The 22,514-nt window shown below is 56.6% G+C and overlaps 1 protein-coding gene across 2 annotated transcripts; it reads left to right on the forward strand.

Annotated features, from left to right (window-relative positions):
• Positions 1-31: 31 nt before the first annotated feature.
• NTRK1 (neurotrophic receptor tyrosine kinase 1) lies at positions 32-18,833 on the forward strand. 2 transcript variants are annotated; one of them, XM_014836937.3, is made up of 17 exons: positions 32-310; positions 3,346-3,420; positions 3,697-3,768; positions 5,354-5,422; positions 6,222-6,367; positions 6,623-6,765; positions 9,108-9,240; positions 10,568-10,894; positions 11,331-11,348; positions 11,518-11,573; positions 11,846-11,948; positions 12,452-12,598; positions 12,929-13,059; positions 13,263-13,435; positions 16,394-16,634; positions 16,968-17,126; positions 18,439-18,833. In XM_014836937.3, exons 1-17 carry the CDS (start codon positions 99-101, stop codon positions 18,622-18,624), a joined length of 2,391 nt encoding a protein of 796 aa, XP_014692423.3. In that variant the 5' UTR covers positions 32-98; the 3' UTR covers positions 18,625-18,833. The 2 variants fall into 2 exon arrangements, with proteins under 2 accessions (XP_014692423.3, XP_070353616.1); XM_070497515.1 differs by lacking the exon at positions 11,331-11,348.
• The last annotated feature ends 3,681 nt before the right edge of the window (positions 18,834-22,514 follow it).

Below are 22,514 nucleotides of genomic sequence, written 5' to 3' on the forward strand. Positions count from 1 at the left end.
TTTAACACCGCCCAGCGCACATGTCGCGGGAGGCCAGGCAGCCGCTGCTGCGAGCGCACAGACGGCGGCCCGGCCGGGGCGAGGCGGGCGCCGCCGCGATGCTGCGAGGCGGACGGCGCGGACAGCTCGGCTGGCACGGTCGGGCTACCGGGCCGGGCAGCCTGCTGGCTTGGCTGATGCTGGCATCTGCCGGCGCCGCACCTTGCCCCGATGCCTGCTGCCCCCACGGCCCTTCGGGGCTGCGCTGCACCCAGCCTGGGGCCCTGGATAGCCTCCGCCACCTGCCGGGCGCCGAGAACCTGACGGAGCTGTGAGTGTCCGGCGGGCGAGGGGGCGCGGGGACCGGCGGGCAGAGCCGTGCCCCGAGGGCGCGGACTCCCCGCCTGCTAGCTGGGTCCGGAGGGGCAGGCGCGGCGGGAAGCTGGTACCGCGGCAGCCCTCGGTTGTGCCTGGACTTTTCTCCGCTGCCGCCGCTGCCCTGGCAGCCACCGCAGTTACTGCCTAGACGTTGCCTAGATCTCAGTGCAGCCTCGGGGAGATCCAGGGTGGCTTTCGGTACACCAGGTCTGAGAGAGCCCCGCAGTCTCGAAGCCGCTTTCTGGAGCTCAGACAAGAGCCTAAGCACGGCCTCGTGCAGGGGGGTGGCTAGCTGCGGAGAACCCCTCACTCGGCGCTCTTACCGCCATATCTCCTTTCCAGGGGGAAATTGGACCTCACCTCCTTCTTTGTCATGACGAGGCAAGGCCAACTCTTTCCCTGGAATTGGGAATTGAACTGGAATAGGTGGGAGGTGTGAGGAGTCGCAGCTTCTCCCTATTTCCACCATCTCTTGTCCTCACGACCTCTTGATTTTGGATCCCACGACCCCTTCCCGGCTTCCCTCTCCCCACCCCCATCTCCCTTTCCTCCCTTGTCTCCCTGCTTGGGGCAGAGAGTTAAGGCCGTTGCTGAGGAACACTCTCCTCCCTTCAGGGCCCAAGACTGGGAGGAATCTCCAACATTCTGCAGTACTCTGACATCCTGCAGTAATTGATTACAAAATACTCAAGTACTTTTTAGCAGCTGGTGAAACCTATGGGAGTATTCTGTAATAATTGGCCTAGAGGTACTCAAGCATCACGTGGTGATGACTGGAAAATACTTGAGTATTCTATGTGGCTGGTGGGGCCAGCAAGACTTCTAGAAGAGGGGATGAACAGCTAGAAAATCCTCCTCCTGTGGCCTGGGGCGTAGAGGGTGGGCAAGGAAACCTGGCCTCGTGCAGTGATGGGCTGGAAGGTATCTGAGGCAGGGGCCATCACTGTCTGGAAGTTACTTGAGCAGGCTGCAAGAATTGGCACTGAGTTACTCGGGTATATCTTGGTAATTAACGGGAAGGTACTCAGTCTCTCTCTCTAATGGCCCTAGGGAGACCAGGAGGAGAGGACATGGCCTTGTCTTGGTCTGGACCTCGGTCTCTCTCTGCATGATGGGAGGGGGCATGAGATCCAAGCTGCCACCCCCAGTTCAGTCCACTCATCACCCTGGGTCTTCAGAGCAGCCCAGCCTCCTGACTGTTCCGCATCAGCTCTCTCATTTCCCAGTCCCCTTCCAAGCCCAAAGTGGGTTCAGCCTGGAGGGAGGGAGGGACGGCATGGATAGGCTGGGGCTGGGGACCAGGAGGCATGCAGGGTAGTGAGCTGCGATGTCCCTCTGGGTGGGGCGGCAGCCTGACCCCCTGCCTTCGCTTGCACGGTCCCCTCCTCCTCCCTCACCCGCAGAGCTAACGAGGAGATAATGGACTCGAATAGACAGATTGATTATGAATCCAAACGAATGAGGCAGCTTTGAGCACGCTGCCTGACAGCTCCGACACACCCGGCCACTGCATTATCACTCCTCCTTGGGTCCCCACAGCTCTAAACCCTCTGGGCAGGGACTGGGGGTGTGGGCAGGACAGGGACCTACTCACCCTCCCTCGGAGTCACTGGAGGTTCCTCCCTGGGCCTCAGGGGACTGAGGACCTGACACCTGGCTTTCCTGCTGGGGCCAAGGCTGGGGACAGGGAGAGGGGTCACTCAGGCTGCTCCTGGTTCCCACAAGTTAGGGGAAGTAAGAGGGTAGAGGGGGAGAGTTCTGAGAACAGGCAATGAGTCAGGGGCCCCTGGCATGTGTGTGTGTGTGTGTGTGTGTGGGATACGCTGACGTCCCACTGCCGGGCAGCTGACTTCTCAGGAACTCCGTGGTGTTCCAGATCCAGAAGTGGGGCAGGGCATAGGGCGTCAGCCATCCCCCATTCCCACATGCCTGCTCTTACTTCTTTCTTTCTCGTCTCCCTGTCTTGCTTTCTCTGGCTCTCTGTCCTTATCTATCTGTCTCCCTTTCCTTATCTGTCTTTCTCCTTGCCTGTCTCTCTCTCTCTCTGCCAGTCTTTTCCTGTCCGTTTCTCTTTGTCGGTGTTTTTCTGCCCCCGATGTTGAGCCTTCCCATCGCTGCTCTCTCAGCCAGTCCGCGCCCCAACTCTGACTCCATCTTCTCATTGCACCTCTCCTCCTTCCTGGGTCCCTCCTAGGGCAGGCAGAGGTTCAAGGGGTCCCTGACTGACAGCCTCCATGCCTCTCGCTTGCTCTGCTGAAAGATGGGGTGGGGGAGTAGGGGTTGCTGCTTGAGTGTGAGGAGGGGCCAGTGGCCTTGAGGGGAGAGGGTGGGGTTTGTATATGTGTGTGTGGCGCGATGGGTGAGCCCAGAGCAGGCGTGTTTGGGAGCGCCAGGTATATTTGCATGACCCCAGGGCTTCCTCCGTGCTGGGTGGGGCAGTGGCAGTGACGAGGCCCTTTGTGGAAGCAAGCGTTTCAGCATGACCCCCATTGTTGAGCATGTGCAGGAGAGGCCCTGTGCGTAAGAGCTGAACACCTAGCTGAGAGTGGACTTGTGTGTGTTTATGAACGTGAGTATGCACACGCATTCTCACACTTACATGTGTGTGTTTGTGAGAGATATATACGTGTGTCCTTGTGTGAGAGTGTAAGCATGCACAGTTCGTGCACACACATGTGCATGTGTGACTACGTGAGGAGGTGTGTTCCTGTGCATATGTTTATGCCTCTGCGTGTGTATGTGCATGACTGGGCGCGCACATGTGAGAGATGTGTGACGGTGCTAGGATGCATGCATGACTGTATGTGAGGAGGTGTGTCTCTGTGCATATGTGTGTGCATGCCCGTGCACGTGTATGTGTGTAAACAGGTCTGTGTGTGACTGTGAGCACGTGAGTGTGCATGTGTGGTTGTGAGGGAAGCAGATGGGTGGCTATGGGAACTCCACCGTGGGCCTGAGCCGCTGTGACTCCCATCCCTCTCCCCACAGCTACATCGAGAACCAGCAGAATCTGCAGCGTCTGGAGCGCAATGACCTGCGGGGCCTGGGGGAGCTGAGAAACCTGTGAGGGGGCTGGGGACTGTGGGTGTGCGGCTCAGCACAGGGCCTGGGGGACCAGAGGCTCAAGGGCACTAAGGACCTGGGGGACTTGGGAGGCTGAGGACTGAGGGGCTGGAGGAGGTCAGAAAACTCAGGGGTCTTAGGGGCCCAGGGTAGCTGAGGAGGCTATGAGGGCATGGGGAGGGCTCCAGGGCTCAGCACTGGGGACTTGGGGCTGGCGTGGGCAGAGAGGCCAGGGTGGCTACGGCCCTGGGCGCTGACCCTCTGCACCCTCCCCAGCACCATCGTGAAGAGTGGTCTCCATTTCGTGGCGCCAGATGCCTTCCATTTCACTCCTCGGCTCAGTCGCCTGTGAGTGGCTGGGGCTGGGCAGAGGGGCTGGGAGGACATCCAGGACTGGGTGGCTAATGGGCTTGGCCCTCCCCAGGAACTGTTCTGAGGAAGGCCCAGCCTGGTCAGGGAAGTCGGCTCACCCATTCTCCTGGGGATTCTTCTCATTGACTTCAGGGAGGTCGTGCTCTCAGCTCCCACCCCTGGCAGCTAGAAGGTCCTTCTTGCTATCTTACTTCCATGCTTCATGCTACAGGGACACTTCTCATAGGTTCACGCCCCATTTTTCTTCCCAGGTTTCAGATACACACCAGGTACTGGCTGGGACTCCATCTGCCACTCCCTCCCTGGCCCCTGGGGTGGCCCGGGAGCTGGGGTATCAGATCTGCCACTCATCACCCTCCCCTTTCCTGGGAGTCATGGCCACCCCTCCTGCAGGGGACAGGGAGGGGCAGGGGTGGGCAGGAGAGCCCTCCAAAGGAGAGACCCTTGGAGTCCCTGGCAGCCCCTCCGTGGCCTTCTGAGGGCAGGAGTTCAGCTCCCCCTTTGCACGACGGGCATATGAGAGATGAGAGGGGCCTTGGGGCCTGTCATTCACAGAGTTGTGCTGGGCACTCTAAACTCTCTGTTGTGTCCAGTGATTTAGCAACAATAAAACTTCAGTTAAAAATGTGTACTTCGTGACCCCTCACAATGCCTCTGCCAGTGAATCTTCACAATCAATCTGGTGAGAGAGATAGGGTTATCCCCATCTTATAGATGAAGGTTCTGAGAATCAGAGAGGTTAAGTCTCTGGGCTGAGGCCACACAGCTGTAAGTGGCAGGACAGAACCACACCCAGATCTGTCTGGGGCTAAAGTGGGTGGTCTTTCTGATCCCTGTGTGGTGGTGTCTCTTCAACTCAGCCCCCACAAACTATAGGACAGCCAGGCAAGGAGAGGTGTCAGGGCAGGCCCTCAGAGGCAGAGGGTCCCGGGAATGGCAGCCTGGTGCAAGTCACAGAGTACTGGGGTTCCTAAACCAGCTTCCTGTGTGGCTTGGAGCTGGCCCCCTGCTGAGCTCACTATCTCCATCTCTACAGCTAGGGGGCTCGGGGCCTGGGGTCCCTTCCAGAGTCTTTCGTTAGTCTCTGAGGAGGGGAAGGAAGGAGGAGTGGGGAAGGGACCTGAGGAAGCGCTCTGAGATCCTTGTCATCCAGTAGGGGGCAAGGCATTGTGGGAGCCGCGGTCTCGCCTCCTCCTTGGGCCCTGTCCTGGGCTCTGTGGGCAGGGGAGCACAGATGGAGCCCCTTCCCCCAGCTGGGGCCTCAGCACTTTGCCAGCTGGGGCCAAGGGTGGGGGAGGGCAGAGCGGCTCTTCTCTCAGAAGCTGCTCCCTGGGGTCTTGGGAGGGGGTTAAGTGGGGTTAACCCTTGTTGTCCCAGGGAGAAGAGTGGGATTCACCCCCATTGCCTCTCTGGCTGGTTCTAGTGGCCAGGGTTGGGAGGGGGAAGCGAGATGTCAACTTCATCCTTGGCTCCTCCCCTCCCCTCTCTCCCTCTGGGTCAGAGCTGAGGGTGGGTGGCAGGTGCTCATAGGGTCTGTCTCGTTCTGTCTCGACTCCTGCAGGAATCTCTCCTTCAATGCTCTGAAGTCTCTCTCCTGGAAAACTGTCCAGGGCCTCTCCTTACAGCAACTGTGAGTGTGGGGGCTCCCAGGGACAAGAGCAGCAAGTGTGCTGGGGTGTGTGTGTGAGATGTGTGTGTCCGTGGGCACTTGTGTCTCTGTGTAAGGTATGTGGCTGTGTCTACGTGGAACTGGAGGGGGCGGCTCCCTTTGGGGACTGCGTGTTTGGCTGTGAGCTGAGACTGGGGACTCTGTGCATGCCTGTGAACCCCCCATCAAAGGGGAGGCTGCAGGCCCAGCTGCTGAGGGGTTACTGCTCTGGGGGCATGCAGGGCGGGGGGTGGCATGGAGAGCTGGCCTGGACGACTGATCTGTACGTGCTCAGGAGGCTGGGGGCTGGCACGATTCTCTGGGCCTGTGCTGAGCAGACCCACAGGCCCACCGCCTGTGCACACGGGCACGTTCGCCCACATTCCCAGCACATCATGCGCATGGGATGGGCGACAGCAGTGGTTCACGTGTGCTTGGTGGACACCTAAGGTCTCTGGGTCATCCGGAAGGCAGTGCCCTTCCTTCCTTGTCACCCTGCTCAGAGCCCTCACCTGGCTTGTTACCCTGGGGAGCCCAGGGTAGGGGAATTCCGTGTGGCGCACAGCCGGCTGTCTTTGATCTGCATTCTATTTCTTTTAATAATGTCTTGTTACTGGGGTCCCTGAGAGGAACTTCTCCTGTGTCCCCACTCCTTCACCTCTAGACAGTCCACCCCACTGACTAAATGCTCTCCCTCTTACTGTAGTACTTCGTTCTCTGGGGCTCCAGGCTCACCACCTGTCCCTTCCCTGACTCTCTTGGTGTCCCCCACGCCCACCAGAGTCCTGTTGGGGAACCCTCTGGACTGTTCCTGTGCCCTGCGCTGGCTGCAGCGCTGGGAGGAGGAGGGGCTGGGCGGAGTACGTGAACAGAAGCTGCAGTGTCACCAGCAGGGGCCCCTTGCCCTCATGTCCAACACCAACTGTGGTAGGTGCTGGACGTGTTGTAAGGGGCTGGGAAAGAGTTATGGGCTTGGGGAGAGGACATGGAGCAGTGCTTGGGGAGCAGGCACTGAAGGGGGCCTGGGGCATTGCCAAGAGCTGGGGGAAACTGAAAGTTGGGGCCCATGGCCAATGGGGGGCTCAGGGTCACTGAGGAGGGTGGGGGGAGGAGCACTGCCTTGGGGTAAGGTTCTGAGGCCACTCCCTGCTCTAACACCCCTCGGGGATCCTGGGCGGCCAGGCGTGCCCCTGCTGAAGGTCCAGGTGCCCAATGCCTCTGTGGACGTGGGGGACAACGTGTGGCTGCAGTGCCAGGTGGAGGGGCAGGGCCTGGAGCAGGCCGGCTGGATCCTCACGGAGCTGGAGGAGTCAGCCACAGTGATGGTGAGGAGCCCTTCCCCACCCCCGCTCCCCCTCACCCTGGGCGAGGCCTGGACGGGGCGGTGGGGACAAAGACCCGGAAAGAGAGGCAACCAGTAAGAAGCACACATGGGCGAGGGATGGACAGAGATGGTTTAGATCCATGGAGCTTGGGCTGATGCTGTGGGGCAACTACAGGCACATGCATGCCCTCAGGATGGGCCCTGGCCCAGCAGGGACCCCAGGCTCTGCTGGATCCACCAAGACTTCGGCTCCCTCTCTGGGAAAACAATGCTGGCTGCAAGTCAGAGGGTCACAGAGCCTTCACATATTGGAGCTGAGGGGGACCCCACAGACCATCCCTCCCTCCCAGCCCCTTTCTAGATAAGGAAACTGAGGCCCAGGGAGACGGTGCGATATTTGTGAGCCTGCACCCAGGCGAGTTCTTGGGGGAAATCCGTTTTTTTTCTGGAGATTCTGGAAGCAGCATCCTCTGATGTGTGTGATGAGTGTATGATAGTAAAGGAGGCACAGGTCTGGTTTCAGCTTTCTCATTAATTCATTTTTGGAATGACTTTTTGGAAAAATTCCTTAATCTGCCTGCATGTCATTTTTCTTATCTGTCAACTGAAGAGGTGGATGTGATGGCTTTCTGGTGTCCTGCCTGCCTCTGGGCACTCTCTGGCCTCTACCTCTGTTATCCAGATGGTCTTTGGGCACCTTCATAGGCCTTGCCCTTTGTCCTCAGCTGGCGACAGGAAGCTGAGAGCAGCCACAGCTGACGCAGGAGGCCTTGTTGGCAAGAAGAGCAGAGGCCACCAATAGGCTGTACCCACCCAAAAACCTGGCCCCTTCTGGGTAGACACACAGGGTCCACCCCATGGGAGGAGCCAGGCCAACAGGACCAGGGGTGTGATCTTCAGTTTGGAGACCCTCACTTTGGGAGGAGAGTCAACCCCAGAATTGCTGGACTCCCCAGGAACAATATTGAAGGAGGAACCACTGGAGGAGGGGGTCCAGACATGGCGGAGGGACCACTAGCCATGGAGTGGTTTCCCTTCCCGGAGATCAAAGCCACCAAGAGTGAATCACGGAAAGGGACAAGGCAGAGGCAAGAGGTTGGCCATGGCCATCTGTGGAGAGACCTTTGATCAACTGAGTGTTTTGAGAAATTCCAGGTTTTTGCTTTGCTTTTTGGGAGATTTACATATTTGCTACCACTCATGTGTTCTAGAAACTTCTTATAGAAAAGTCACACCCTAACTGGGTTAAATGGAGAGGAGGGGAGGCTGGTCACCCTCAGGAGAGTAAAGGGTGGCAGAGCAGCTCCAAGGGAAGAGTTAACGGGACGCCATACCCCAGGGTGATTTGGAGGAGTGGGCAGCCCCGAGAAGCTTAGGGAAGGCTTCCCCTGGAGGTGGCTGGAAACCAGAGCGTGCCCGGGAGGCTGGAGAGCTCTTCTGGAATCTTTGAATTCACATATTCCAATGGAAGCCAAGGGAAACTTCACCTCCTCTGGCATTTATTCAAAAGATTCCACGTTTATCCGGAAATTATGAAATTTCCAAATAAATGGGATTTGTCCACTACTCCATTTATTTTCATCATTTTATGAAAATAGCTTTCTAAAATGATGAAAGATCATTTAAAATGATGAAAGATCATTCTGTCTACCTCTTCAGCTTACAAAACAAAAAAAACCCCCATGGTTCAGCAAGATTAAGAATTGTCTTAAGGTCAGATAACTTCCACATGTCCATGGTTTCTTAGGGAGAGAATCTGAACCTGATTCAATCTTTTGATGACTCAGAATCAAGTCACTTTGCCTCTCTAACTTCACTCTCTGTCTTCATCTGCCAAAGGAGGTCACGAGGCTACTGTTGCTTGTACCTGCTGCCCTGTTATCAGCGCCATCTCTTTGTTTCTGATCTTCCTCGGGCTGAGACTAAGTTTGTTAGAACTGTGTAAAACAAGAATGCGTAGGTGGTGAGGTGCTAGTTGGCTCTTCAGTGAGTTGTGTATATTTGGTATTTGGGATTCATGAACTCTATTTATCTGCTTAGATGAGTGGTTTTGGTTCAGGGTATTTGTGCCTATTTTGAGGTCATTGGTTATGGTCTAGGTTTTTCAGATCATTAAATAAATGATCCAGGAGATAGCCTTCGAACAAGCTCTAAGGGAGGAGGGCTATTCCCTGCCATATTCTCTCCCATATCTCTACCCTCAGCCTACTCCCCTTCCAGTCCCCCTCTCTTTTTCCATGTGGAGCCAGAGGGGCCCCCCAAAGACATCAGCTCCAGTCCCCTGCCTCCAGCCCCAAGCCAGCTGACACTCTTCCTGGTTTTCCTCTCTCTTCCCTGATTCAGCAATCTGGGGGTCTACCATCCCTGGGGCTGACCTTGGCCAATGTCACCAGTGATCTCAATAGGAAGAATGTGACATGCTGGGCAGAGAATGATGTGGGCCGGGCTGAAGTCTCTGTTCAGGTCAACGTCTCCTGTGAGTCCCAATGTCTGCCCCTGTACCCACCCCCATCCCTTCTCCCCTGAAAAGAGGATGTGAGGGTGGGGGGCTGGAGGAAGGGGGTGGGATGTATGTCTCCACAGCTGCTCCCTCCCAGCTGTTTCCAGATTCCCATGAAAACCTGATCCTTTGGGGGAAGTCCTGGGGGCTTGTCAAGGCCAGAGGGACGCAGATGGATTTCTTTTTGGCCCCCTGCCCAAGTCTTGCTACCTGAGGCCCTCAACGCCAGCTGCCCCGCTGTTCTCAATGCTCTGCTGTATTTCTTCATGCCCGTCCCTTTGTAGGACTTTCACCCTACATCCTAGTTTTAAAAGAAGAAATCCCTCTGCCAAGTTCATCTTTAGGCTTGCTGCCTAATTTCTCTAGGTCTGCCAACAAATTATTTTAAATCTTCTACGTTATATAATTTTTCTTCTGAAATATAATGTACATAGATATGTACATAAAAGATAAACACTTTAAACAACAATTATTCTTACCAGCATTTCAGAAGACACTCCCTTCCTTTCCCCATTCAGAGCCCGTCCTTCTCTTCCACCCCATCCTGACTTTTGTGATAATCATTTCCTTGCTTTTAAAAATAATTTTACACACATATCCTTCCCTATCGATATGGTCTCGTTTTGTTCTTGTACATATATCAATGGAATCGTACTGTAAGTATCATTTTATGTCTAGTTTCTTTCACTCAACATTTTATTTGTAAGATTCATCCATATTAATGGGAGTAGCTATAGGTCATTCAATTCACTGCTGAATAGTATTCCATTGCAGGAGTGCTGGCTAGAATTCCAGTATCAACTGTAGATGTTGATTATATATATATATTTTCTATTATTGAGGGGATTTCCCTTTTTTCAGGTTGGGTCTATTTCAAACCCATATCTTTTTTCAAAAAGGTTTTTAACTGGGTTTTTTGCTTGTTTGATGTTTAGGCCTCCTCCCGATCTTCTTAAGTTTGATGACACTTAATTTTACCCTTATCCAAAAAACTCCATGTTTAATTTCTATAAACTGGTACCCCACATCTCTAAGGCTGTTACTTATATACTTTAAGCCCTCCTCTTAAATTCTTTAAGCTTCTGAATTTCATACACCTGCTGCCTGCTTTATTTAAGATATACTGTCCACTGTCTTCAAAATGTTTCTCCTTGTGAACGTCTTAGGGCCTCCTGACCAGTTTCTCTTAGGCCCACCATCTGATTTCTGGCTCTCCCCAGCTTCCTCCCCTGGACCTGTCAGGTTCGGGCTGGGTTCCCTTCAGATACCCCCTGACTTCTCACTGTGACTCTCTGGCTCACAGTCCCAGCCAGCGTGCACCTGCAGACGGCGGTGGAGCAGCACCACTGGTGCATCCCCTTCTCAGTGGACGGGCAGCCAGCACCCACTCTGCGCTGGCTCTTCAACGGCTCTGTGCTCAATGAGACCAGCTTCATCTTCACCGAGTTCTTAGAGTCAGCGGCCAACGAGACTATGCGGCACGGCTGCCTGCGCCTCAACCAGCCCACCCACGTCAACAACGGCAACTACACGCTGCTGGCTACCAACCCCTATGGCCAGGACTCCGCCTCCGTCATGGTCGCCTTCATGGACAACCCTTTCGAGTTCAACCCTGAGGACCCCATCCCTGGTGCGAGGGCCACCCTGAACCCTGCCCCTGCTCCCTGGGCTCCACCTGGGTACAGATCCAGGTGTCCAGGGAGGCCTGGCCCACTTCCTGCTGTGATCCTGACCCCAGAAGTTGGAGTGCCTGGTCCTGGACAGAAAGGAGCCTGGAATTCTGGTGTCCAGCTTTGTGCTGGCCTCCTTGCCCCTGCCTCCCCCAAGCCCCAGGAGTCCTGAACCCCTGAGCTATTCCATCCACTTGAGCTGGCTGAAGAGAGAGCCGTGTCCCAGGGCATCCACAGCCCAGCTGGAAAAGGGCCATGTGCATCATCTCCCTTGAGGTCCAGCAGCCCCACTGCCCCATCCCACCTCCACCCCATGAAGGGATGATCCCAGAGGGGGAAGGGGCTTGCTGCTCTCCTCTCCCATCTGACTGCTTTCTCTCCTCCCTCCCGCTGCAGTCTCCTTCTCGCCAGTGGGTGAGTAGCCCAGGCTGGAGGGCATGTCTGTCTGGCCCCTGGAGCTGAGGCTGGGGCAGAGGGCACAGCTGACCTGATCCCCGAGGGGTCAGCTGGGGCCAGGGTGGGGAATTGCTAGAGGAGACTTGGTGTGTGCCAAGGCCCACCTTTCCTGCTCTGTGTCCCCCAGACACAAACAGCACATCCAGAGACCCAGTGGAGAAGAAGGATGAGACACACTTTGGGGTGAGCTTGTGGGGTGGAAGCTTGTCGAGGAATTGGGATTGGGAGGCTGGGCTGGGCGCTCATCTGCATGTCACTTCTGATCAGAGTGTGGGGATCACTACAGTCTGGCGGGGGCTTGGTCAGCCACCGTCACAACCACGGCCTGGGGCACGGCGGGGAGGAGGCAGGTGGGGAGCCTGGCTCTGGGCTCCTCTGCAAGATGGAGAAACAGTTTGCTATCGGGGAGCTCTGAGAGCACAGGAGAAGCCCCAGATCTAACCCCCTACCCCCAGGTCTCTGTGGCCGTGGGCCTGGCTGTCTTTGCCTGCCTCTTCCTTTCTACGCTGTTCCTTGTGCTCAACAAATGTGGACGGAGGAACAAGTTTGGCATCAACCGTGAGTTGGGGGGCTGCAGAGGGGCGGGCTGTCAGTCTGTCCTGCTGGCTTGGTTTCCTCCTGGCCCTTTCTGACTCTGTCCTCTGCACGAGGGGCCTGTGCACACGTGGAGTTGAGCGAGTGCGTGTTTGGGGTACGTGAGGGCCTGGCTGCGGGCTCGAGAGCGTGTGTGTCGGGGCTGCTGCTGGGGTAGTTTCAGAGGGAGCAGCTGCTAATTGGCGGCTGGATTGTAGTCAAACACTAAGTGGGTCTGGGAGGGCTGAGCTCTGCGGGGGGGCGGTGGGGGAGTTCTTTGGCGGCCCATGGGGCCTGGGGTTGGAGAGGCTCCAGACAGAGAGAGGCCACAGTGCCTCCCCTTCCCCCGCCTGCTGTCTTGCTCCCTAGCTCTTCTGTTCCTCCCCTGCAAGTCACAAGATGGGGTCACTTGGCACCCTGCAACCTGGCAGGGGCCAAGGTATGTGCCTGGGCTGTGACTCCTCCATGTAGCTCTGTCTCCTCCCCAGGTCCCGCTGTGCTGGCTCCAGAGGATGGACTGGCCATGTCCCTGCACTTCATGACATTGGGTGGTAGCTCCTTGTCTCCTACTGAGGGCAAAGGCTCTGGGCTCCAAGGCCACATCATCGAGAACCCACAATACTTCAGTGATGCCTGTGAGGGGCTGTGCTGGGTCAAGGGTGGGGGCGAGCCTGTAGACACGTTTGGGTGCACACGTGCATACGCGTGAGTGTGTGTGTGTAGAAGCTACTGTGTCATCACCTTTGCCCACCCCAGGTCTGAACAAGCCTTCCTTCCACCCTACCCCCACCCCATCCACCCCACAGCACGGGGCGTGGTGGAGTAAAGGCTCAATTTCAGTCCCCATCCATCCCCTGGCTGGCACACTTGCACAGCATACAGCCCTGCTACACAGTCCTGTCCTTGCCCCCACCCCATCCTTCCCCAAACTGGGCTCCTGTCTGATCCTGCCAGCCCCTCCGCAGGTGTTCATCACATCAAGCGCCGAGACATCGTGCTCAAGTGGGAGCTGGGGGAGGGTGCCTTTGGGAAGGTCTTCCTTGCCGAGTGCCACAACCTGCTGCCTGAGCAGGACAAGATGCTGGTGGCCGTCAAGGTAGGAGCTTGTCTGTGAGGGACGGCTGGCCTGGGTCCACCTCCTGGAGCACCATCATTCCAGGACAGGGTGGTCAAGCTGGGGGGTGGCATGCTGGGGTCTGGCATGGCTCACAACTTGGGGCTCACAAGGTGGGCCACCTTGGATGTGGGGAGGTGAGGGCTGGGCCCCCACTCAGTCCTGTCCCTGGCCCTACCACCCAGGCGCTGAAAGAGGTGTCGGAGAGCGCTCGGCAAGACTTCCAGCGCGAGGCTGAGCTGCTCACCATGCTGCAGCACCAGCACATCGTGCGCTTCTTCGGCGTCTGCACCGAGGGCCGCCCGCTGCTCATGGTCTTTGAGTACATGCGGCATGGTGACCTCAACCGCTTCCTCCGGTACGAGCGCCTGGCCCCAGCGCTGGCCCCTGGCCCCGCGCTCTGAGCCCCGTCCCCCCTTCCCTACAGGCACATCTCTGCTTGTCTTTTGAACTGAGGAGGGACACCAAGAAGAAGCAGGAAGGCATGGCTCCTGTCCCCAAGGAGCTCTGGGGCAGATGTGTGAATGTGACAGTCTGGGCGAAGGACGGAGTGTCAGGGAGGTAGACAGGGAGCACAGCAGTCAGGGAGGCTGCGCTAGCGGAAGTCCTGAGCTCAAACTTCAGGACGGGAGGGCTTTGCAGAGGGTCCGTGTGCATTTGTGTGTGGCACGCAGAAGCCAGGCCTGTAGGAGGTGGCAGTTAAGATAACTAGACAACAGCAACAACAACAAACGTTTGTCAGGCACTTTCTATGTTCAGGCACCACGTTATATACTGTACAGTTCTTTCTTATCATGGCGGTACATGCTTGTACCTATATATCTGTACAGTAGTCCCCCTTTATCCACAGTGTCAGTTCCCTGTGGTCAACCGAGGTCCAAAAATAACACTGTGGCACGATGCCTACACCTCACTTGATCTCATCACGTAGGCATGGTACCGTCTCACATCATCACAAGAAGACGGATGAGGATAGTACGATAAGATATTTTGAGTGAGAGAGAGTCACATAACTTTTATTACAGTATATTGTTACAATTGTTCTATCTTATTAGTTATGGTTGTTAATCTCCTACTGTGCCTAATTTATAAATTAAACTTTGTGATAGGTATGTATGTATCAGGAGAAAACACAGTCTATATAGGGTTCGGTACTATCCATGGTTTCAGGCATCCACTGGGGGTCTTGGAACAGATCTCTGCTGATAAGGAGGGACTATTGTATAATAATATAAATATATATTTATTTTTCAAAGTCTCCAAGCATATATGGCAATTTATACTTGAAGAGAGTTACCAAAAATTCATTTATTTGGCTTTGGACAGAACAACTCTGATACGTTTACTGCTTGGTGCTGATATATATATATATATATATATATTTTTTTTTTTTCTGAGGAAGATTCGCCCTGAGCTAACATCTGTTGCCAATCTTCCTCCACTTTTTATGTGGGCCACCACCACAACATGGCCACAAGTGGTGTAGGTCCATGCCCAGGAATGGAACCCAGCCCACTGAAGCAGAGCATGCCAAACCTAGGCACTAGGCCACCCGGGCTGGCCCTGTGCTGATAATTGTAATAACTTCAAGAAACATGCCCATTTCACAGATGAGACTTAGAAAATTTAAGTGACTTGCCCAAGGGCACACAGGTAGTCAGTGGCCCAGAGGGGATGTCACCCCAGGCACAGCCCTGCTCTCAACCTCTGACTCACGGGTGGTGACACATTCCCTTTGTCAGTCCTTCTCCCAAGAGATCGCCCCCTGTGAGGATGGGGCCATGTGAGGAGGAAGAGGGCCAGGCTTTGGAATCAGCTGCAACTTATTAGCTGAGACTTCTTTGCCAAGTAGCTTTTCTCTCTGACCTCAGTTTCCCCACCAGTAAGAGGGACAACGAGGGGACTGTGGCTCTGAATGAGAAAGCATGGTGTGGTTGTCCAGGTGATGGTCACGATTTGGTCCCCAAACACTCCCTTACGAGTGACAGGTCGTTCATGCAGTCAGGCTGCAGAATTCAGCTGGGAGACAATGCAGCGGCTGAGCTAATCCTGGGGCTGGGGAGGAGCCCATGGAGGGTGCGGAGCAGGAGGGAGACCATGCCAGACCCGAGATGAGTGTGGAGGTGACCGAGAAACTGGAGGCAAGAGAAGGCCAGGGAGGAGCCCTTCCCCTTGTTCACAGACACAGTGTGGGCTCGGCGCTGGGGGCTGGGGATGCGGGCCAGGGGCATGCCGCCATCTGGGGCCCATGCTGTGGAGAAACGGCTCTAAATGCTGCACGGAGCACGGGGAGCCAAGGGAGGGAATCATGAAAGCTCCTAGACGAGTCTGGCAGACTTCCCCTAGGAGAAGCCGTCTGCTCCTTCTTGCCTCCGGGCCTTTGTACTTACAGTTCCCTCTGCCTAGCACACTGAGCCTCCCTCCCAGACACTTCACCCACCCCTGTCCCTGACCCCTTCCAATGGCTTACCCACTGCTCTTCCTTACGGCTTGCATCTCAGTTTAGATGCCTCTTCCTCCAGGAAGCCTTCCCTAACTTCTTCCATCCCTACCCTGAGTGCCCATCAGGTGCCCCTCACACTGCACTGCTGTGACCCGTTTATCTGCATCCTGCTCTCCACTGTAGCTGTGGCACTTGGCGTACTGGAGATGTGTGACGAATACCTGGGATAAAGAAGAAATAACCAGATGAGGAGAAAGTTGACTAGTAGGAAAGGGCAGTACTGACAAAGCCATCAGCTCAGGCAAAGGTTCAGAAGAAGGAACTTGTGGGGAATGGAGATGAATGATCAGGGACAGATCTGGAGTGGTGGCTGTGGGGTGAAGGAAGAAACCTTTGGAATGAAGGAGGACCCCACAGGAATGGCTGGATATTGAGGGCAAAGGTAAGAGAGACAGGAATCAAGGAGGACTCCCAGGTTTCAGGCTCAGAGCCTGGGGGGCAGTTCCCTTCATTGAGGCAGGGGCAGGCTCAGGGAAGATGCTGAACATTTAGACAAGGGCTAAGCTGGAGGTGTCCATGGGTAAGAGTTGTAGGGGCCAGTGGACAGCTGAATGCTGCGGTTGGAGTTCAAAGGGGCTGCTTGAGAGGAAGGCATGATTGTGGAAAGTGTCGGCCCGGGTGGAAGCCCTGGAGGTGGACACACCTCTGGCTCCTCATCCCAGCCCCTCTAGACAGCTGGCTCCCCTGTTCTTTGCTTTCTCCATTCCCACTGAGTCCCCTCCTCCATTCCACCCCAGCTCCCCGGCCTCCCCTTCCTCAGGCTCCTGGGGGTTCTCCCCTCCCAGCCCGCCCTTCTCCCTTACTCTCTCGCAGGTCCCACGGGCCTGATGCCAAGCTGCTGACTGGCGGGGAGGACGTGGCTCCAGGGCCCCTGGGCCTGGGGCAGCTGCTGGCCGTGGCTAGCCAGGTCGCTGCGGGGATGGTGTACCTGGCGGGTCTGCACTTCGTGCATCGGGACCTGGCCACGCGCAACTGTCTGGTGGGTCAGGGACTAGTGGTCAAGATCGGCGATTTCGGCATGAGCAGGGATATCTACAGCACTGACTATTACCGCGTAAGGATCTTTCGTCCCAAACCCTCCCGCAGCATCCAAACTGCGCACACGCTTCATGCTGAGTCCCCCTAGGAGAGCCTGCCCTTGCTGGGCACGCCAGCACTCTTTGGCTCTGGTTTTTAACCCCTCTCCTACCTCCTCGGCCTCCAGTGGAGGAGGGTCTGTCTCCGCTATCCCGGACAGAAAGGGCACCATCGGTTTTTCCCTCTTAGCCGGGGGCGGGAGAGCCACTTCTATTTATTTTTAATGACGGGGCTGGGGGCGGGTCTGCGCGGGGAGAGGCTGTGGATGCGGGCGCCCCCTGGAGGTGACGCGGCGCCTGCCCGCCGGCAGGTGGGAGGCCGCACGATGCTGCCCATCCGCTGGATGCCGCCCGAGAGCATCCTCTACCGCAAGTTCACCACCGAGAGCGACGTGTGGAGCTTCGGTGTGGTGCTCTGGGAGATCTTCACCTACGGCAAGCAGCCCTGGTACCAGCTCTCCAACACAGAGGTCAGCCTCGCCCTGCGGGTCACCCCCTGCTGGCCGCCCCTTCCCTGCTCCTTCCGAGAGCCCTTTTTCAGGGAACTGAGCGCCCTTTTGCTTTTCATCCCACTGCCAGCAGGCACCCATCCAGCATCCTGCCGACACTGCGCTCCCTCCACCCCAACCCTGTTCTTTCCTTGCGTCCTTCCCCTCTCCTATTCTTGCCTCCGTTTACTGTCCTAAGCCCAGGCCCAACGGGCTCCTGGGGGAACCTCAAAGCACTTCATAAATGGAGCCCAGACCCCCCCCCCCAGCTGCATTTTGTAGACCTAATAGGCATTATCAGGGTGGGAGAGTTGTGGGAAGAGGAGCACAGCACAGGAGGGCCTGACTGCAGCAGGAAGGCTGGAGATTAGACTGTAGGAAGGACGGTCCTGCCTCCTCCCCGTGCCCTTCTGACTGGACACAGTCAGAGCAGGCCCCAGGTGTTCTGTCTCCCAGAGCAGCTCCCCCACCCCCTCCTTGGCTCGCAGCTGTCAGTTTCCATTTCTCCTCCTAATGCAGTCTGCTCCCTGGAGGCTGGTGGGGTGGGGGAGAGGGTTATAGATTTTAATTTTCTCAAGCACTGAGAGAAGGAATGGAATTAGTGCTGCCTATAACCCAAGTCTTCTAATGGGGAGGGAGGAAAAAAGGGGGAAGAGGCTCCAGGTCCCTGCAACCATCTCCCTGCCACCATCTTTTCTTCTTTGGCTCTTTTAGCTGCTCTAGTGGTCCTTCCTGGAGTCTAACTTTGATCTTTCCAGCTGTAGTTTCTTTTCAGAGGACCTAGGTCCCAACAGAGTGGTACCGACAGAAGAGAAAAGAAAGTGGGGTTGCCCTCTCCCTTAAAATGCCAGCCAGCCATTTGTCAAGGCCTTTACCAGCAATCCAGCTCTGTTTTCTTTTTGTCCCCTGGAGCGGAAAGCAGAGGGCTTTCCCTTCCTCCATTCAGCCCTCAACACTGTGCTGATGGATTTGGCAAATGCCTCAGGCCCACCCCTTCCTCACCCCACCTGGCAAGTCTTCTGAGGGTCTGATTCCAGCCCTTGGAGGAGCAGTCCTACCTCAGCCCAACCTTCTCAGAGTCTCTCCAGCCTTCATCCCTCCCACTGCTCAGTGTCAGAGTGGAAAGGAATCTTGGGGTTCTCTGCATCCTTTTAGATTGTTAGTAGCCAAGAGGCCCAGACATGTTGTGTGACCTGCCCTGAGAACCTCAGTGAGGCAGGGGCAGTGCTGGGGCTGGCCTCACGCTGCTGCTCCCGACCCAGGCTGCCCTCCTCTCTCCCCTCGGTGGCCCCAGGCGATCGAGTGCATCACACAGGGACGTGAGCTGGAGCGGCCGCGTGCCTGCCCACCCGAGGTCTACGCCATTATGCGGGGCTGCTGGCAGCGGGAGCCCCAGCAACGACACAGCATCAAAGACGTGCATGCTCGGCTGCAAGCCCTGGTCCAGGCACCTCCCGTCTACCTGGACGTCCTGGGCTAGGGGGCTGGCGCGGGGGCTGGGGTTGGGTAGCTGGAACATGGGGCCTGCCCTCAGCAAGCCCCACAGCTCCCAGCAGCCCCAGGGTGATCTCAAAGCATCCAACTCACCCTCAGCATGCCGGAGGGGACAAGTGGGGCCTGGGAGTGGAGGATGGTCCTGCTTCTCTAGGCAGGGTTCCGTCATAGCAATTATATTTATTACCCCTTGGCCGTGTCTCTTGCCAATTCTTGGGATGACGTCGTTCTGGGAAGGGGTATGGGGACTCAGGTAGGGGGATGACTCTCTGGGATCTGCCCTCTCTCTGGTTCCCCACAGCTGCCTACCCCTCTCCATGCAGCTGTCACTTCCACCTTGTGGCTGTGGTTTGCCTCCCAGTCCTGTGGTCACCCTGTTCACCTGGTGGTGAGGCAGCCTCAAGTCAGGCTTCCCAGAGCTTCAGACCTCACTTGCCTATCTCTGTACTTCACGTTCAGGAAGGCTGGTGCTGCAGTGGGAGGGATGGAAGTTAGATGTCATGGTGGACAGGATGGAAGCATTGGTGGGAGTCTTTCCTGTACTGGGGTGCCCAGAACAGAGCGTGCACAAAGTAGAACAAATGGATGAGAGAGAGGGAGTGTGTGTGTGTGGCAGGGACACAGGAGCAGGAGAAAGGAATGGTGAGGGAGGCAGGACCCCATATTCCTTCCCCTCTGTCACTCTTCTTGGCTTTAAGTGCTTTGAGATCAGCACCTGGAGACCAGGGACTGAACAAGGTGGCTGTTTCCTAAGGACAGAGCCATCTCCAGGTCCCATTCTGCCTGAGTGAGGAGGTGGAGTCTCCTTTCCCCTCTACCCCTTGGGACACCACTGGCCTTACTGAGTGGCCCGAGGCTTCTGTCAGCACGGAGGCTGGATCAGGTCCCCTATCCCCTGGACCTGGGCCTTGCCCTCGTCTTTCTCACCCAGGAGCCTGGAGCCCAGAGCCCAGGAGGAGCAGCCCCCCCACCCCCGCAGCCCCATCACTTCCAATCACCTGGCCAGCTCCTGCAATAACCCATGCTGCCCATGGCTCCTCAGGGCTAATGGCGTAGCCGTCACATGTCCCTGGGTGCCAAGCTCCCCCCGCCCCACAGTGATTCAATCTGGGTCTTATCACCCCTAGGCCTAGCCCGCTGGTGTCTGCCTCTTGTCCAAGCTGGTTAGTGCTAATGGAGGTCTGACCCAGGGCTGCAGGCTGATTGATAGCGGGGGCTGGTCCCTGAGGGCCAAGTTCATAGGCCCTCCTCTCCTGCCCTGGGATGGGTGGGGTGGATGCTGCACCACCCCTGTGAGGAGGGCAGGTGGAGCAATTGGAGGGAAAAGGGGAGGGCACATGGTGGGAGAGACAGGCTGTGGGATCAGATCCAACAGGTGAGCCCAGGGACAGATGCAAAGAGAGAGACAGTGCAGATGGAGACAGGGACAGGACCTGCAGATGTGGAGACACACAGACAGGAGAGAGACAGACTCACACAGATGGATGGACACGGATGGAGAGACAGACAGAGGTGCAAATGAATGGGGTAAACAGACACAGGTGGGACAAGCAGCTGAATCAGAGAATGTCCTGGAGAATAACATGGACTCCTGGGAGGCGCTTTCTATCTCACCCCCACTCCCTTCCGCCCCATCTCCTCTGGCCCCTGAGCCTCTCCTCAGGGCTACGGAGGGGGTGGGACACTTCCAGCCTTGGAGACTCTGTGGGTAGAGGCATGGGGGGGTCTGAGGTTCGGGCCACATTGAACAGGAATGGGGCCATCACTGAAGCAGAGGGGATGGAGGTCAGGTAGCAGAAGGGAACTGCCAGGGCACGCGGAGCATTTCCAAGGTCAAGAGCATTAGGGCATCAAAGTCTCTTAAAACCACAGCTAGAGGTATTGCTGGAAAAGCCGGGCAGGTGAGGTGAGGGGTTCTGGGAACAAGGTTAGGACAGGAAAGGGAAATTCCGGGAGAGCATGGGAGAGGGAACTGGATAGTTTTCATCGATCAGGGAACAGAAACTGAAGCCAGCCACTCCGACCAGCCACTCCAGGCAATCTGGGCTTGGGACCCTGTCCTGGATGGTGAGGAGGGGGCTTGCACCCACATTGCCAGCTTCATGGTCTAAGAGCACCCCAATACCCTCCCCTTCACTGACGGACATGAAGAGGGCACATCGACAGGCACACCTGCCTGCCACACACAGCCAGGCACACGTGCAAACACATCCACACACACAGCCCCCCATCACTTCAGAGCTGTTGGATTCCATTGTCATTATGGTGCTCCCCCCCACTGCAGCACATGCCCGCTCCCCATTAATTACCTCCTGGCTGTGCCAAGTCCATTAGCTTCCCCCCACCACACACACACCAGGGGCTGATCACCAGCTGAGATGGACGCCTGCAGGGGGATCAATGAAATGAGACCCTGAGGGCCCCGTGGGGAGCTGGGACAGGGACAGCAACCTGAGGCTGTGGGGATCAGACATCTGAGTCTCCCAGACCTGGCATAGGCCCCTCCCTCCACCCTCCCTCTCAGAAATGACTGTCTTGGTTGGAAGACAGAAGCTCAGATAGGGTGGTGGGCACTGCAAGAACACCCAGCATGGAGGAAAGAACCCAGAGCTCCCCTCTCTAAGGAAGCTTCTGCCAGCTCCTCTATGTTGACTCTGAAGAGGGGGAATCAGTGGTGCAGAAGCCAGTGGGGCTCCCCAGGGGCCCCTGGCACTGGGATGGGTGCTCTAAAGAACCCGGGGGTCCAAGCCATCCCAACCCCCTCAGCCTTCGTATGCAGCCTCTGCCTCCTTCCTGCCCTGCTCCCTCAGGGGCTGGATTCCCGACAGGAGAACAGAGCATCTGTTCGGGTTTCCAGGAACAGTGTGGGCAGAGCGCTGGGGCAGCCTGGGTGGAAAATATCCTGTCCTGTGCCCCCTTGGACCCCCAAATTGAAGAGAGATCCTAGAAAAATTCCATTCTCCATGGGCCCTGGGCTCTCTAAGCACCAGCTGGAGAGAGCCTGTCTTGCCTAATTCCTAAAGTGGCCTTGGACAGGCTATCCAGTGAGAGAGGGGATGACAGTCCTGGGAGCAGCCAGGACCTAGGATCTCAACTTTCAGCCTACTGCCGGGCCAAACCACAGGGCTGTCCAGCCCCCCAGGAGGGAGTGAGGTGACTCCATTGCTCCAAGCATCAGTCCCCTCCCAGACTGTCTCTATTTGTCCCCCCACCCGACCCCAGCTCTGAGAGACTCCAGTGCTAAGATGGAAAGTTTGAGAGCTCTGGCTCAGGGGTGGTGGGGAGGAGAGAGATCTGGAGCCAGAAAAGGCAGAGACAGAACAGGGCTGGAGCTGCAGGAGGTGCCCACAGAGAGGCAGAGAGGACACGGAGACAGAGAGAGGGGACAGCCCAGAAGAGTGCGGAGAAACAGGGCATGCGTGCAGAGGGCACGGAGAAAAAGGCAGAGCCCGAGACGCAGAGGGACGGAGTGCGAGATGCCCGGAGCAGCATGTTTTACTCTGAGCCCTGCCTCTGATGGAGCCCCGGGACCAAGAGGCTCTTCAGCCCACCTCCCGCTAAACTGGGTCCCTTCCTCTTCTTCCAGGGCTGGGCTCCCTGGAGGCTGAGCTTCTAGACTCTGGAGGCAAAGTGCTTGGTTCTGCACTCGCAGCTGTGTGATGTTGGGCAGGTTATTCACCTTCCTGTGCCTTGGTATAGTCCTCTGCGAAATGGGTTGAATAACAACGCTAACCTCATAGGGTTTTTCTGGGGTTTAGACAAGTCTCAAGGGTAGAGCTCTTCCCTCAGGGCCTGGCCCGGAGCTGCTGTGTTGTTTTTATTCCTCTCTTTCCCACTCCTCCTCCTCCTGTTTCCTCTTCCTCGCTATCCTACCAC

Source organism: Equus asinus, chromosome 25 (assembly GCF_041296235.1).
Source record: "Equus asinus isolate D_3611 breed Donkey chromosome 25, EquAss-T2T_v2, whole genome shotgun sequence".
Taxonomy (NCBI): domain Eukaryota; kingdom Metazoa; phylum Chordata; class Mammalia; order Perissodactyla; family Equidae; genus Equus; species Equus asinus.

What these genes read in the sequence shown, in the direction of transcription:
- NTRK1 (XM_014836937.3), top strand. Translation starts at nt 99, where the DNA reads ATGCTGCGAGGCGGACGGCGCGGACAGCTCGGCTGGCACGGTCGGGCT. An exon ending in CATGTCCAACACCAACTGTG is followed by an intron (nt 6,368 to 6,622) that starts GTAGGTGCTGGA and finishes CTGGGCGGCCAG; the next exon opens with GCGTGCCCCTGCTGAAGGTC. An exon ending in AGATGCTGGTGGCCGTCAAG is followed by an intron (nt 13,060 to 13,262) that starts GTAGGAGCTTGT and finishes CCTACCACCCAG; the next exon opens with GCGCTGAAAGAGGTGTCGGA.